At 62.9% G+C, this 14051-nt stretch overlaps 3 protein-coding genes across 5 annotated transcripts in view; 2 read left to right on the top strand and 1 right to left on the bottom strand.

The window, feature by feature from the left end:
• The window catches only part of HMGCL (3-hydroxy-3-methylglutaryl-CoA lyase), a 74401-nt gene that overhangs the window by 2429 nt on the left and 57921 nt on the right, over positions 1-14051 (top strand). For 2 of the 3 annotated variants that reach the window (XM_061480379.1, XM_061480380.1), the window contains exons 7-9: positions 198-386; positions 558-683; positions 1029-1741. In XM_061480379.1, the coding sequence (XP_061336363.1) occupies positions 198-386; positions 558-683; positions 1029-1130 (417 nt within the window). In that variant the 3' untranslated portion in view covers positions 1131-1741. Of the gene's footprint in view, positions 1-197; positions 459-557; positions 684-1028; positions 1742-14051 lie in introns of those variants that run through there. The other variant, XM_061480381.1, reaches the window with a different exon arrangement.
• Positions 3255-5805, top strand: GALE (UDP-galactose-4-epimerase). Its single transcript, XM_061440887.1, has 10 exons — positions 3255-3396; positions 3513-3628; positions 3843-3956; positions 4449-4625; positions 4770-4883; positions 4981-5047; positions 5146-5231; positions 5310-5387; positions 5527-5641; positions 5726-5805. The coding sequence occupies exons 1-10, from the start codon at positions 3276-3278 to the stop codon at positions 5779-5781; spliced, it is 1044 nt and encodes a 347-aa protein (XP_061296871.1). The 5' UTR covers positions 3255-3275; the 3' UTR covers positions 5782-5805.
• On the bottom strand, positions 8317-13924 carry LYPLA2 (lysophospholipase 2). Its single transcript, XM_061440889.1, has 10 exons — positions 13824-13924; positions 11918-12023; positions 11219-11250; positions 10554-10619; positions 10079-10126; positions 9811-9881; positions 9603-9676; positions 9358-9459; positions 9022-9198; positions 8317-8832 (listed from the first exon to the last, which is right to left on the bottom strand). Exons 2-10 carry the CDS (start codon positions 11993-11995, stop codon positions 8782-8784), a joined length of 699 nt encoding a protein of 232 aa, XP_061296873.1. The 5' UTR covers positions 11996-12023; positions 13824-13924; the 3' UTR covers positions 8317-8781.

The raw sequence follows: 14051 nt of genomic DNA, 5'->3' as shown, positions 1-14051 counted from the left end.
GGAGGGCTGAGTGGAGCTGGAATGGATGGGAATTCAGGGAGCTGTGGGGACCCGGAGATGTTTGATCCTGGAGAAGAGTCCCCATGGTGCTGCGTTCCAGGGAAGCGTGCGCTGATCCCTGTGTACAGCCAGTGTCCCTCTTTGGGGAATGGGATGACCAGGCTGCCTTCTCAGTAAACACCTTGGCTTTTGGACAGGTCTCGAAGAAGATGTACTCCATGGGATGCTATGAGATTTCCCTCGGTGACACCATTGGCATTGGGACCCCGGGGAGCATGAAGGAGATGCTGACAGCTGTCATGAAGGAGGTGCCAGTTGGGGCTCTGGCTGTTCACTGCCACGATACCTACGGGCAGGCTCTTGCCAACATCTTGGTAGCACTTCAGGTAAGATCCTTGCTTGGAGTGTTGCATTTTTCCATGTTTATTTGGGGCTCGGTTTTGTGCTTGCTGTAAGCTGTGGATTTGTTTTGTGCTTGCTGTAAGCTGTGGATTTGAGGGGTAGGATGAGGCACAGTTCATTGTTTAAGGGTTTACTGATGGTGGGGTCATTTGCAGATGGGTGTGAGCGTGGTTGATGCTTCCGTTGCTGGCCTTGGAGGCTGCCCCTATGCCCAAGGAGCATCGGGAAACGTTGCCACGGAGGACTTGGTGTACATGCTGCACGGGCTGGGCATCCACACGGTAAGCACCAGCCTGCAGCAGCTGAGCCCCTCGCACCGTGGCTCTGCTTGGGCTTCAGCAGGGGTGCAGAATGTGACCCAGGGAGCCTGAGCGAAGCGGGTAGAGCTACGGAGGATCCCTCTGGGTCTGGTGGGGGCCTTGTTGTGCCATGCCAAGCCCACTCCTCCGCCCTTTTCCAGCGCGTTTGATTTCACCCTCACTGTCTGAGTCACACCAGTGAGCAGCAGGCACCCAGGGCCTTGTGAAAGCACCCACTGGGGCCCCTTCACCCCTGCTGGTCTGTTATGGGGCAGTGTGACTGGCAGAGCTGGTGCTAAGGAGTGTCCTGTCTTTCTTCCCATAAAGGGTGTGGATCTGCAGAAGCTGATGGATGCGGGCACGTTTATTTGCAATGCTCTCAACAGACGAACCAATTCCAAAGTGTCCCAGGCCTCTTGCAGACTGTGATACCAAATGGAGTTTCTCCTTGGACCAAGAAGAAAGCAAGGATCCAGGCTGGCTGGGTTTCCCCTCTGATCATGGGTGCCCTTTCCAGACTCAGTGCTTGGGAGGAAATGCGTAATCCACCAGAATCAGTGACGAAATGAGAAGAAACAAACCCCAGGACTACTGTGTGCAACCTTGATGCCATCAGCCATCTGCCTTAGGGAAGGGAGGATGCGGTGGGCTGAGGGAGCCACAACCCGTGCCTGGGAGCTGTGGTCTCCAGCACCAGCTCAGAACAGGGTCTGGTGACTTCTGCCTTGAGAGTGTGTTGCCGTCATGCTACCAGCAGGGGATAAAGCACAGCTTTTGCCATTAGAGCCGGTCTCCAGGTCAGGCTCGACCTCTCTTCCCTTCTCTCTCCTCACTACAGATGCTAAGGCTGAAACCAAAGGACTCCCCTTCCTCATTCAGGTGCCAGGGGCAGCCTTGGACCTTCTGCCTTAGTGTTTAGGGGCTGTCGTAATGGGCTGTATCTGTTGTAAGGTACTTCTAACTACCGGGAGTAATGAACACCTTATTTAATATTCTAAACTGTTAGAAATTGAGTAGAATTAAATGAGCTAAGGAGCTTTTGCTGCTGGTTTGGTGCCTTTTCCATTCACCCTGGGCTGGGGCAGTGTGGAACACACATGTTCTGTGCATGTGTGTCCTGTGCACAGCTGTGTGTGTTCTGTGCACGTGTATGTTCTGTGCTTATGTGTATGTTCTGTGCACACCTGTATATGTTCTGTGCACGTGTGTGTTCTGTGCACACACATGTTCTATGCACACACGTGTTCTGTGCACACATGTTCTGTGCACAGGTGTGTTCTATGCACACACGCATTCTATGCACACACATGTTCTATGCACACATATGTGCTGTGCACACACGTGTGCTGTGCACACACGCGTTCTATGCACACACGCGTTCTATGCACACACATGTTCTGTGCACACACATGTTCTGTGTACACACGTGTTCTATGCACACACGTGTTCTATGCACACACGTGTTCTGTGCACACACATGTTCTATGCACACACGCGTTCTATGCACACACACGTTCTTTGCACACACGTGCTGTGCACACACGCATTCTATGCACACACGCGTTCTATGCACACACACGCGTTCTATGCACACACACGTGTTCTATGCATACACACGTGCTCCGTACTTTGCTGGCCCCGCCCCTTACCTCCTCTGAGCCCCCCTCCCCTCACTACACCGCCCCCCGCGCATGCGCGCCCCGTGTCTCTCGTGTCCCCTCTGCCGCCCCGTAGCGCCGGTGACGCGTTTCCATGGGAGAGCGGCGCGCGTGGCACCGGCGGGGCGGGGCTCGCGGCCGGGCCTTAAAGGGGCCGCACCGGGAGCGGGGCAGGACCGGAGCGGTGGCAGCGGCGGGAGAGGGAGAGCGGCCGGGCCCGACCCGACCCCCCCCGCAGCAGGGACCCGAGACCCCGGGCCGCTGAGGTGAGTGCAGCCCCTGAGCTGCGGGCCCGGCCCCTCGGGTAACCCCCGGGCAGGGCAGCGCCGCGGGGCGCCTTTGGGTCTCGGTGCGGCTCCGGCAGGGGTTGGAGCCATCACCGGGTGATAACGGGGGCTCTGCCCCGTCCCCACGCTCCAGGGGCTCGCTTCTCGCCTGGGGCCTGGCGGCCCTGCGGTCTGCAGGGACCCGGTGCCGCCGTCCTGGGAGTCTGGGGTTGGGATGGAGCCGGTGCTGGGAGGGTCGGGTCGGGTCGGTGGGAAGGGGGGATTTGAGTGGGAAGGGGCAGAGCTGGCACCCCCGAGCACAGCCCCCCCATCGCCGCTGTCGGACGGGTCCTTCCCCTCGCGCTCTGGGACGGATCCCGAGGGATTTGCGCTGCAGGACGCGGGTCCTGCAGGATCCCGGCTGGAATTAACAAGGAAGAAGGAGGGGTTCCCCCGGCCCGTGACACGTGTCAGCCGCACCCTGCCTGTGCGGGAGGTGCGAGCGGTGCCGCACGGTGCGCTCCTGCCCTGCCCGGATGTCCTGGTGCACGCAGGGCTGATGCGGCGCTGACCACGTCCTCCCCGGCCCTTCCCCTCCCAGGGGCTTCGTGTTCCCCCTTCCACTGAAGGGCCCTCCCTCCCAGGGAGCCATGGCAGAGAAGATCCTGGTGACCGGCGGCGCTGGCTACATCGGCAGCCACTGCGTGCTGGAGCTGGTGCAGGCTGGCTACGTCCCCGTGGTCATAGACAACTTCCACAACGCCATCCGAGGTACCGAGCGCCTTCCTCCCATCCCATCCCATCCCATGCCAGGGGCTCGGCCCCTCTCCGCCTGTGCTGGGGGTGTTCCAGCTACCCCAGCGCCTCGCTCCTTTCCCTGTGCCCAGGGGCAGATGCGCTCCCCGAGAGCCTCCGGCGGGTGCAGCAGCTCCTGCGCCAGCCCATCCTCTTCCAGGAGATGGACATCACCGATGGGGCAGCGCTGCAGGAGCTCTTCAGCAAGGTGAGAGCGAGAGCCCCAAGGAGGGCTCCGAGGGGTTTGTGCTGGGGCTGGAAGGCAGGAGCTGGGTGGGGAAGAGAGCGCTGGGGAGATGCTGGGAGCAGCAAATGCTCCCCCTGGCCATGGAGAGGACAAGGGCTGGCTGGGGGGGCTTGTGGCTGCTTTCTGCCCTGAGCTCCTGCCTCCTGCTAACACCAAGCTCTTTGTCCCGTGGCAGCACCGCTTCTCGGCCGTGATGCACTTTGCGGGGCTGAAGGCAGTGGGGGAGTCAGTGCAGAAGCCGCTGGAGTACTACAGAGTGAACCTCACCGGGACCATCCGGCTGCTGGAGGTGCCTGGAGCCAGGAGGCAGAGTGGTTGGGGTTGTGCAGCCTGGAGAAGAGAAGCTGCGTGGAGACCTCAGAGCAGCTTCCAGTGTCTGAAGGGGGCTATAGGGATGCTGGGGAGGGACTCTTCATTAGGGACTGTAGGGATAGGACAAGGGGTGATGGGTTAAAACTGAAGCAGGAGAAGTTTAGATTGGATCTAAGGAAGCTCTTCCCTGTGAGGGTGCTGAGGCACTGGAATGGGTTGCCCAGGGAAGTTGAGAATGCTCCATCCCTGGCAGTGTTCAAGGCCAGGTTGGACAGAGCCTTGGGTGACCTGGTTTAGTGTGAGGTGTCCGTGCCCATGGCAGGGGGGTTGGAACTGGATGATCTTAAGGTCCTTTCCAACCTTAACTGTTCTATGATTCTATGTGGTGCTGGGTGCAATCCTGCTCGGGAGGGGCTGAGCCGGGATATGGAGCTCGCTGGCTCAGCAGTGGCTGCTCCCCGCTCCTCAGGCCATGAAAGCCCACGGCGTGAGGAACCTGGTGTTCAGCAGCTCTGCCACCGTCTACGGAGACCCCAAGTACCTGCCCCTGGATGAGAAGCACCCAGCTGGAGGCTGCACCAACCCCTATGGCAAATCCAAGTACTTCATCGAGGAGATGATTCGAGATCTCTGCCAAGCAGAGAAGGTGCGGAGCCACCCCTGGGTGCGCAGGGCTGGGAGCTGAGCTCTGCCCACTGGAGCACGCTGGGATGACCAGGCACTGCGTACGGGATGGATGTGTCTCCCCCGGAGCTGGATGTATCCCTCTTGTGCCTCTCTCTCTCCCCAGGACTGGAACGCCGTTCTCCTGCGCTATTTCAACCCCATTGGTGCCCACGAGTCAGGCCTGATCGGAGAAGATCCTCAGGGGATCCCCAACAACCTCATGCCCTACGTGGCGCAGGTACTGCCCCGCTGCAGCCGTCAGGGACCCCATGGCTCGTGGTGCCTGTGTGGGGCAGAGGCTGACGGGGCTCTCCTGGTCTTGCCCCTCTGTGCAGGTGGCTGTGGGGCGCCGGGAATTCCTGAACGTATTCGGGAATGACTACAAGACGGATGATGGAACGGGTATGGATGGAGCAGAGAGGCCCCAGGAGCTCCCTGCCCAGCCTGGCTGCACCCCTTTGGGCAGGAGAGCTTTGCCCTCAGCCTCTGCATCCCCGCAGGCGTCAGGGATTACATCCACGTCGTGGACTTGGCCAAGGGCCATATCGCTGCTTTGAAGAAGCTCAAGGAGAACTGCGGCTGCAAGGTACCGGGGGCGGTCAGGGCTGTGGGGCTGGGCCCTAGGGGTGCTAAGCAGCTGACCCATGTCTTCTCCTCCTTCCAGATCTACAATCTGGGCACAGGCACCGGCTACTCTGTCCTGCAGATGGTCCAGGCCATGGAGAGAGCCTCAGGGAGGGAGGTAAGGTCTGACCTGCGCCTGCAGGGCCACAGGCACAGGAAGCCCTCAGTGCCCCAGCAGCACCAGGCACCGCTCCTTCAGCTCCTGGGGCTCAGATCCATCCCCTCCACTGAGCCCCTTGGCGCTGCTCTCGCTGCAGATCAGGTACAGGATCACGGCCCGGCGCGAGGGGGACGTGGCCTCCTGCTACGCTGACCCCACGCTGGCCGAGCGTGAGCTGGGCTGGAAAGCTGCCTTTGGCCTGGACAAGATGTGTAAGAGCATCCCCAGCCCCTTCCTGCCCTGTGCCAGCTGCTGCTCCTCTCCTACCCCCCTGACCCTGGCTCTCCCTATTGCAGGTGAGGACCTGTGGCGGTGGCAGCTGCAGAATCCCACAGGCTTCAGCAAGAACTGAGCCATGGCCCCTGGGCTGCTCCCCAGTGAGGCTGTGATCACCCTGGGTGCGATTCCAGCTCCCCTCCTGCCTCTGGCGTGGGGCAGCCCCAGCCTCTCCACTCCTCACCCTCCCCACTCCCCCAGGTCCTTCGCATCTCAGAGCAGAAACACAAGGGAAAACGCAGCCAGGGCCCTGCTTTGGCACCCAGGGCACAGAAACCCCTGGTGGGACTGCACAGGGGCCGGTGCCCACCCTAGCAGGGACCTGAACCACCCCTCCCCTGCTGCACCCAACCCGCCCAGCTCAGGGGGCAGGGGCTGTCCCTGGCTTAAGGGGGAGACCAGGGCTCCCATTGCCCCCTGCCCTGGGTACGGGGAGGGTGCTGAGCACCTACCTCATGGCCTAAGCCCCAGGAACCCCCTTGATCCCCAACATCTACAGGGACCAAGCATATCCCAAGCCCAGCTCCCCAGGGGCAAGGCCCTGATGGCTGCCAGGAGCTCCCCCCAGACCTGTGCCTCTTTCTGTCCCCAGTGTGGTTTTGGGGACAAACCCTGTGCTCCAGAGGAGCCCCAGCCATAAGCCCTGGGCCCAGCTGTGCTGCACACAGCCCCCCTGCTGCCATGAGACTGGGCTGGGGCCTCCTTTGCTTCCACATTGCCTGGGGCGGCCACTTCCACAATCCCATTGCCAAAGGCTGCCCAACATTGCTCCTATTGATCCCGGGTGCCCCCACCCGCAGCGGGAGCGGCGGTGCTGCTGCCCCTTGGCTCCGTAATTTATGTTCCTAAGTTATGAATGGAGCTTTTGAGCTGGTGGAAAATAAAACTTCCCTGCTTCCCAACGCGGCAGAACCAGCAGCCGGGGGCCTGGCGCCGGAGGGGCCACGAGCGACGCCAGCGCAGCTCTGGGAGAGGTTCACCATTTATTTCACCTTGTTTGTGACGCTGTGGAACACACACAAAAACCCCCAAACGTGGACGAGGAAGACAAAAAAAAAAAGAGAGAAGAAAAGAAGAAAAGAAAAGAGCTGCACTGAGGAATGGCGAGGAGCTGTTCTCCCTCCCGCGTCCTCCGCATGGGAGGGGGAACCAGCAGGAATGCTCTGCCCAGGGGCCAGCGTGGCCACCGTGCTGTGCCCAGGGATGGCCACGGGGCCTGGGCCCCCGTGCCACGCACGGCTCTGGTTCACAGTCACATTGGTCAGTGCATCCATCCATCCACCCACCCACCCATCCATGCGCCAGCCCTCGGGTACCCTGCGGGGAGCTGCGGCCCCGTCCCAGCCCCTCGCACCCTCCCAGCACAGGAGGGGAGGACGCAGCAGCGTTAAACCAAAGTAGAAGCAGCAGCAGGACCGGACCCCAAGCAAGGGAAGAGCCGAGCTCCCCCCGCCACCAGCAGTGCGTTTGCTGGTTTAAGACTTCCTAAAGGGGGAAGGAAAGGAAAACCCACCCCAACCCAAAACAACCCCGGAAACCAACCAAGGCTGGGTCTGACGGAGCCGATGCTCCGCGGAGCAGGTTATTGCTTTGCGTGTCCCAGGTGGGAGGGCACGGCTGGAACGGAGCCCCCCACCCCTGCCTCCTGCAGCAGCCGGACGGGACTGGACCCTCCCGGCAGCAGGAGGGAGCAGGGCCCTGGGGCTGGGGCAGGTTGGGTGGTGTGTTCTGGTGTGGTGGGTACAGCAGTGCCGTGGGCTCAGCCCAGGGGAGAGGCGAGGAGAGGGGCAGCGCTGCTCAACAGCAAGAGCCCTCAGCCCTGTGGGATGGGAGGGGATGGCAGGAGCCCACCCCACGGAGGGGACATTCAAGGCCCAGGGGGCTGGTGGGGATGGTCCCAGCCAGGCCCTCATGAGAGAGGCCAAGCCTGGGCTGCAGCCTCCAGCTGGCTGGGCAAGGGAAGCCAGGAAAGCTGTGATTGTACAGGGAAAGGCCAACAGAGCCCCCAGGATGGGGCGCAGCAGCACCCCGGCATTAGATGCTGGTGAGATGATGGCTGGGAGCAAACCTGCTTCCTCCAGCTGCACCAGGAGCCGTCCCTGGGGACCGGTGGCCTCTTCTCTCCTCACCTCCCCCTCCCCGTGCCAGCCCAAGCCCAAAGGGAAGGAGAAGTAGCAGCAAGAGAGACTGAAGGATTGGGCTGGCACCGGGCGGGCTCCGTGGCAGAGCCACTCGGACGCTGGCTGTGAAGGGCAGCGCTCTGGGGCTCTGAGGACACAGAGCTGGGCTGAGGGAGGCAGGGACGGCTCCGGGCCCCGCACGGGGCTGAGGAGGAGATTGTAAAAGCAACAGGAGGAGGAGGTGATTATCTCCAGCAGGGCAGAGCTGCCCCGAGCCGACGGCTGAGGCTGCTGGGGAGTGTGCGTGTGCGACAGGGCAGGGGCCAGGCCCCATGCGAGGAGGTGCAGGAGCTGCGCGGACCTGGCTGCAGCCCCGGGCCGTGGGGCAGCCCTCGGTGGTACCAGCCCAGAGCGGAGCCTCGAGGGGTCCCCATGGGAGAGTCCCGGGTTCCTGAGCTCCAACCCAAAACCCGGCACTCGCCCGAGCGGAGGGGATGGGCTGAGGGCAGAGCGGGAGCAGAGGGTGTCCCGGTCCTGCCCTGCAGCCACCCCACTCCTCACTTCCCACTGCACCGGGGGCACGTCCCACCCCTAATACTGGTACAAAACAAACCAAACCCAAGAGGAAAAGCTCACGTGCACCGTGCCGGCCCCGCACACCGCAGAGCCTGACCCGGGGGAGCCAAGGGATGGGGAGACCCCCCCCAGAAATCGCTCAGAGCGAGAGAAGGAGAGAAAAGGCCGCTCAAAGACTCGCCTTAACTCCAATCTCAGCTCCGAGAGCAGCAGGGAGAGACGAGCACCCCCGGCCGGAGAGGATGCGGTGCGAGGAGACGGGGAGAGGCGGGATGTGCGGAGGGGGCCATGGCTTCCGTGTGCAACGGGCAGGTCACGGGGGAAGGATCCGCAGCTGCAGCCTCAGAGTCCTTCCCTGCCACAGTCTGGATTGGCTCCGCTTAGATCCGGGGCAGCAGCTTCTCGATGAACTCCTTCACTGCCATCATCTCCTGCAGAGAGCAGAGCCCATCACTGCGAGCACAGGGCCACGAGGGCTGCGCAGCCTCCCCGCGTTGAGTCCAGGAACAAACACATCCCACATCTCCTGGACTCTCCTGCATTGTCCCTGTCCTGCCTCACCCACCATGCTGGGATCAGTCCCAAAGGTCCCGTCCCCTCTCTCTGCCCGAGGCACTGACCTGAGGACAGGAACTGTGCATCACCCCGGGGTAGGTTTTGAACTGGACCTTGGTGGGGGTGACGACAGATTTCAGCTTCTCAGCGGTGAGGGCCCCGAAGCGGACGGGGATCATGGGGTCCATCTCCCCGTGGCACTGCAGGATGGCAATGTCCTTGTTCACACCGTTGTTTGCTGCCTGCAGCGAGGAAGGAAGTGCTCAGGAGAGAGAATACACAGCAGGGAACGGGGCCAGCGCTCTGTCTGCATCCCTGGGCAAACCGCAGCGAGCTCCAGATGGGAAAATCCCCCCCCCTTCCCAAGCCCTCCCTATGGACACGTGTGGAGCGCGAGGTACCTGCGGGAAGGCTTTGTGCAGTGGGAGCCAGCAGCTGAGCGCCACGATGCCGGCCAGCTGGTGCTGGCAAGTGAGAGCCGTGTACAGCGACAAGGCACCACCCTGCAGGGAGGGGGAGAAGCTCCATCAGGGATCCAGCCAGGATCTGCAGCCCCGGTGTGCCCCGAATCCAGCTGTCTCCTCACCACCCATCTCCTCTTGGAGGGGCCCCAACCCTCAGCCTGCTGCCCAGCAGCCCCGCTCACCTGTGAGAAGCCCCCCAGGATGATGCGGTTGGGTGGGATCCCGTTCTTCATCTCGTGCTCGATAATTGCTTTAACTGGAAGGAGACAGCGGGTTGGGATCACAGGGGAACAGAAAGGAAGGAGAGGTGGAAGGAATGCACCCGCTTCCATCCCAGTGAGGGAGAGGCACCCAGGAGCTCAGTGCTTCCCCCTCCCCAAAGCTTCTTACTGTTTTCTGCAGCTTTCTTGATTCCAGCTTCATCCTCAGGTGCATCCGGAGTCAACCCCATGAGGTCAAACCTGGGAGAAGCAGCAGGGTCAGCCCCATACTTATCCCAACACAGAGTGTGGGGAGGAAGGAGCTGGGTGCGCTCTGCCCTCCCCCTGACTCCCACAGGGCGGTGCATTTTGGCCCTTCAGTGCCCCCCATCCCTCTCACCCTCCAAAACATCCCCCCAAAAAGGGTCCCACCCACCCCTGCCACACCAAGTACTGACCACGAGGGCATCACCATCTTCATGTTGAGGGTCACAGGGATGCGGGGCCTGCAGAGGGAACGGTTTGGGTGGTTTAGTTCAAGTGCAGGAGAAGCAATGCGGAGCCAAGGGGAGCGGGGTGACCCTGCTGCAGGGCCAGCAGCAGATCAGTGCCACCAGAGCCAGCCCAGCCCAGGGGGAAGGAGGAGGAGCTCCGGTGCTTTTGGCTTTTAGAGCCACCAGGGAGAGATGGAGGACAGGAGGAGGGAGAAAAGAGCCTCGGAGCAGCAGCTCCGGTGCTCATCAGCTCTGTGGGGACCACTCTGCCCGCAGAATGGGGCCCTGCGTAAACTGCCCACAGCAGGAGAGCAAACCTCACTGCACAGCCCCGGGGGCAGGTCAGGGCACAGGCCACCCATCCCCAAACAACCCTGGCAGCATGAACGGGTGCCAGAGCCCACCCAGAGCCCTTCCCAAAGCAAGGCCAAGCACTTACGCGTGGGGGCAAATGTATTTCACATAGGGCAGGCGGATGGAGGAGAGCGCATCAGCCCAGCTGTGCCTGTGGAGAGAGCAGAGCAGAGGAGGGAGTCCATGCCTGCCTCAGCACTCAGGAGGATGCTGGTGAAGGTCAGGGGCTCCCCAAGGACAGGTTTTCTCCAAGGCTGCTGCTCCCCTGCCCCTGTTGGGATGTTATTTCAGCAGCTCCTGCCCACCCTGGCAGCCTGAATCCCATTGTGGACCCCGGCACGCACCTCCCCTGCAGCAAGGCAGAGGCAGCACACAGAGCCCTGCAGCTCTGGCAGAGGAGCTGCCATGAGCAGGAAGGGAGGGAGAACGTCCTGTGCTACTGCTGTTATCTCTCATTGTCCTCTAAGGCGGCCTTGCCCATCAGAGAGATGCACTTGCACAGTCCCTGCCCATCTGCCAGCCCTCGCAAGGACTGGAGAACCACAGCACGCATCTGCCTGCCCGAAAGCAGAACATCAGACCCTGGGGGGGGGGTGCTGCCAGGCTGCTGGGATCATACATATTCAATGCACAGAGCTCTGGAGCATGGCACAGGCTCGAAGCCCTGGACAACCCCCGGAGCTGCCCTTGGCTACAGCAGCACCAGGGCTCGCAGCCAGCAAACCCCAAGCCGGCGCCAAGGATACTCACCCCGTGTCTCCAAGGCCATGTAAGAAAATGACCTGTTAAATTAAGCAGAAAAACAAAGGAATTAGCTGGGGGAGAGGCAGGGCCGGGCTCACGGGGCAGAGGCAAAAGGCTGCTTAGTCACTAACTAGAAGAGACTCCAACAGGCAGACAATACCTGATGCTAATGATGTGTCTCGGCACCTTTGAGCATGATGGATGGGGAGGAACAGGCACATCTCTGTGCCACAGAGCCTGCTGTCAGAGCCAGCTCCGGGGGTGCCACAGGCCAAGGAGCAGTGGAGCATCCCACATGCTGCATGGCACCATGGAGAGCGGAGCTTGCCAAGGTCTCACACAACCCAGCCCCATGGGCCCCATCAGGGTTAGGGCAACCCCTAAGCCACGGGGAGCAGAGGATTTTCTTTGGGGGGATTTGCCTTTGAGAGCTTAAACAGCCAAATGAGACCTGACTCTCACTGCCTTCCCCGCATGCTAAGCCCATGCTGGAGCAAGCACCAGAAACAAACAGCCCAGCCCAAAGAGCAGCTCCTTTTCCCCAGCAAGACAGGACCTCGCTGGTCCCGCATCCCCTCTGATGCACATCCATAATGCCGAGGGATCGCCGGCTCCGCTCCCAGCTCCTCTGAGCCCCACGGGAATAGCTGTGATCCTCAAGGCTGCTACAAGGGAAGAAGCCAACGCGAGGAGCCTGGTCCTTACCGCGGCCGTCTCCCGCTCTGCCCCTGAGACAGTCACTGCGTCAGCGAGGAGGGGGACAGACATGTTGTTACCACACATACACCGAGAGGGACTCAGACACTGGCACCTGCAGGACAGAGCGACAAGGGTAAGGCAGGAAAAGAAACTCCTCTCCCCCTGCCCCGGCAGCTTTTTGCTCCAGAGGGACCAGGCGTTGAGGGGAAGATTAAAGACTACAGGAGGGCTTTGATGTTTAAAGCCCTTGGGGCAGCCCCGCTCTGTTGTGGGCCCAGCAAGGCTGGAGAGGCAGGAAGCAGCAAACACTTCCCCTGCTGCAGCACCACCAGATGCGTGCGAGCTGGGATGAGCGTGGGGAGCGTTAAAATTAGCTCTTGCTGTTACACCTCAAAGCCAAAGTTGTTCCTGCGATGGTAACGGCGTGGGCAGAGGGTGGCCGGGCCGCGCGCAGCCTCAGCATCTCCTCCCCGCTGTGCCCGGAGCCGAGGAGGAGCCTGACCCACATCTGCTCGCACCACGAAGCAGGAAGCAGCAGCAGCGCGGGCTTTACAGCCCCAGTGGAAGGGCCAGCCCTCTTTTATGGAGCGTTTAGGGATAAATCAGAGCATTCAGACGCTGGCCTGAACCCAGCCCTGTGCTGGCACCCAGAGCCTGTGCCCCCCCCAGGCGATGGCATCCCTGTCCCCCCTGCTGCTGTCCCACGGCTGCTGTCCCCATGGCTGCTGTCCCCACTGCTGCTGTCCCACGGCTGCTGCCCCCACTGCTGCTGTCCCCATGGCTGCTGTCCCAAGGCTGCTGTCCCCAAAGCTGCTGTCCCCACTGCTGCTGTCCCCATGGCTGCTGTCCCCACTGCTGCTGTCCCCATGGCTGCTGTCCCCATGGCTGCTGTCCCCACTGCTGCTGTCCCCACCACCACCACCACCTCCTGCAGCACCACGGTCCGGCTGTCACCTCGCAGACCACGCTCACTCCCGGGGCAGGCAGCTCTGGCAGAGCTGAAGTCCCCACGCACGACACCGCCTTTGGACACAAAACCCGGCAGCGTTCGCTCCCGGTCCGGCCCAGATCCCTGCTCCCCACGCGGCAGCCCCTGACCCCCCGCTTACCGCCCAGCACTGATGCGATCAGAGCGCGGTGACAGCGCTGCCGTCGCCCCACGGAGCACGATCCCCGCCTCGGGTCCGCTCCAGTCTCCCCGCCTCACAGCAAGCCCCAATCCCCACAGGGTTCGGATGGGACGGTGCCACCGGCACCCCGCCGCCAGGCTCACCCAACGCAACAGCCGCCTCCTCCCGCAGCCCGGCCCCGTTCAGTGCCGGCCCCGAACCGCGGGGACCAACGGGCTCCGGCGGCGCTCGCAGCCCACGTGCTCCTGTGTACTCCCGGGGCAACGCAACCGGCGGGGAACAGCCCCCGCCCGCAACCCCGGCTCCGGCGGCTCTGCCCCGTTCCCAAGGGATTCGCAGCCCCGAGGCCAAAGCCGCCCCCCCCCCCGTACCCGTACTGAGCCGGGGACCCCGAGCCCAGCCCCACACCAACAGCGCGGCCCCACGGCCCCGACTCGTTATTGAAGTGCCCCGGCCTCTCCCGCAGGCCCGGGGAGCCGGAAACCCTCAAAGCCCGCCTGAAGCGGGCCGGGGCTCGGCCTCCCCCGCGAGGAGGAAGCCGGGCTTTGGGGGTGATCCCCTTAGGGCCGCCTGCGAGCGCGGCCCCGGTACCGGCACCGCTCCCCCGCCGCGCCCACCACGAGGCCGGAGGGCGCCGGGACCCACTCGGGGCCGGAACCACAACGGGCGGGGGGGGGGGGGGGGGGAGGGGTGTGAACGCGGAGCCCCCGCAGCTGCGCCCCCGCTGACCTCTCCCCCCCCCCCGCCACCCCCCAGTGGTACTTCCCGCCCCCCCCCCGCACCTCTCCCGCGGGCCCGGCGCGCGCTCTCCTCCCGGCTCCCCCTGACGCGCTCCCACCGGAACTTCCGGCCGCCGGGTCGCGGCGGAAGTGACGCACCGGCCGGCCCGCCGGGGGCGGCCATGATGGCGGAGGCGCTCTGAGGTAGCTCCGTGCACCGGGGAGCGGCTCCTCCTCCCCCCGCCTCACGTCCCGTGTCTGCCGCCGGCGAGGCCCCGAGCACGGCCGCTG

The sequence above is a fragment of the Pezoporus flaviventris genome, unplaced genomic scaffold (assembly GCF_033815535.1).
Source record: "Pezoporus flaviventris isolate CSIRO_AGI_PZ_B2104156 unplaced genomic scaffold, CSIRO_AGI_Pfla_v1 ptg000176l, whole genome shotgun sequence".
NCBI lineage: Eukaryota > Metazoa > Chordata > Aves > Psittaciformes > Psittacidae > Pezoporus > Pezoporus flaviventris.
This window is presented reverse-complemented; position numbering and strand designations above follow the sequence as displayed.

Coding starts and splice junctions, on each gene's coding strand:
- GALE (XM_061440887.1), top strand. CDS start 3,276: ATGGCAGAGAAGATCCTGGTGACCGGCGGCGCTGGCTACATCGGCAGC. Junction 5,048..5,145: donor CAAGACGGATGATGGAACGG/GTATGGATGGAG, acceptor GCATCCCCGCAG/GCGTCAGGGATTACATCCAC. Junction 5,232..5,309: donor AGGAGAACTGCGGCTGCAAG/GTACCGGGGGCG, acceptor TCCTCCTTCCAG/ATCTACAATCTGGGCACAGG.
- LYPLA2 (XM_061440889.1), bottom strand. CDS start 11,995: ATGTGTGGTAACAACATGTCTGTCCCCCTCCTCGCTGACGCAGTGACT. Junction 9,460..9,602: donor TCCTGGGGGGCTTCTCACAG/GTGAGCGGGGCT, acceptor CCCTCCCTGCAG/GGTGGTGCCTTGTCGCTGTA. Junction 9,199..9,357: donor TGCACAAAGCCTTCCCGCAG/GTACCTCGCGCT, acceptor TCCTCGCTGCAG/GCAGCAAACAACGGTGTGAA.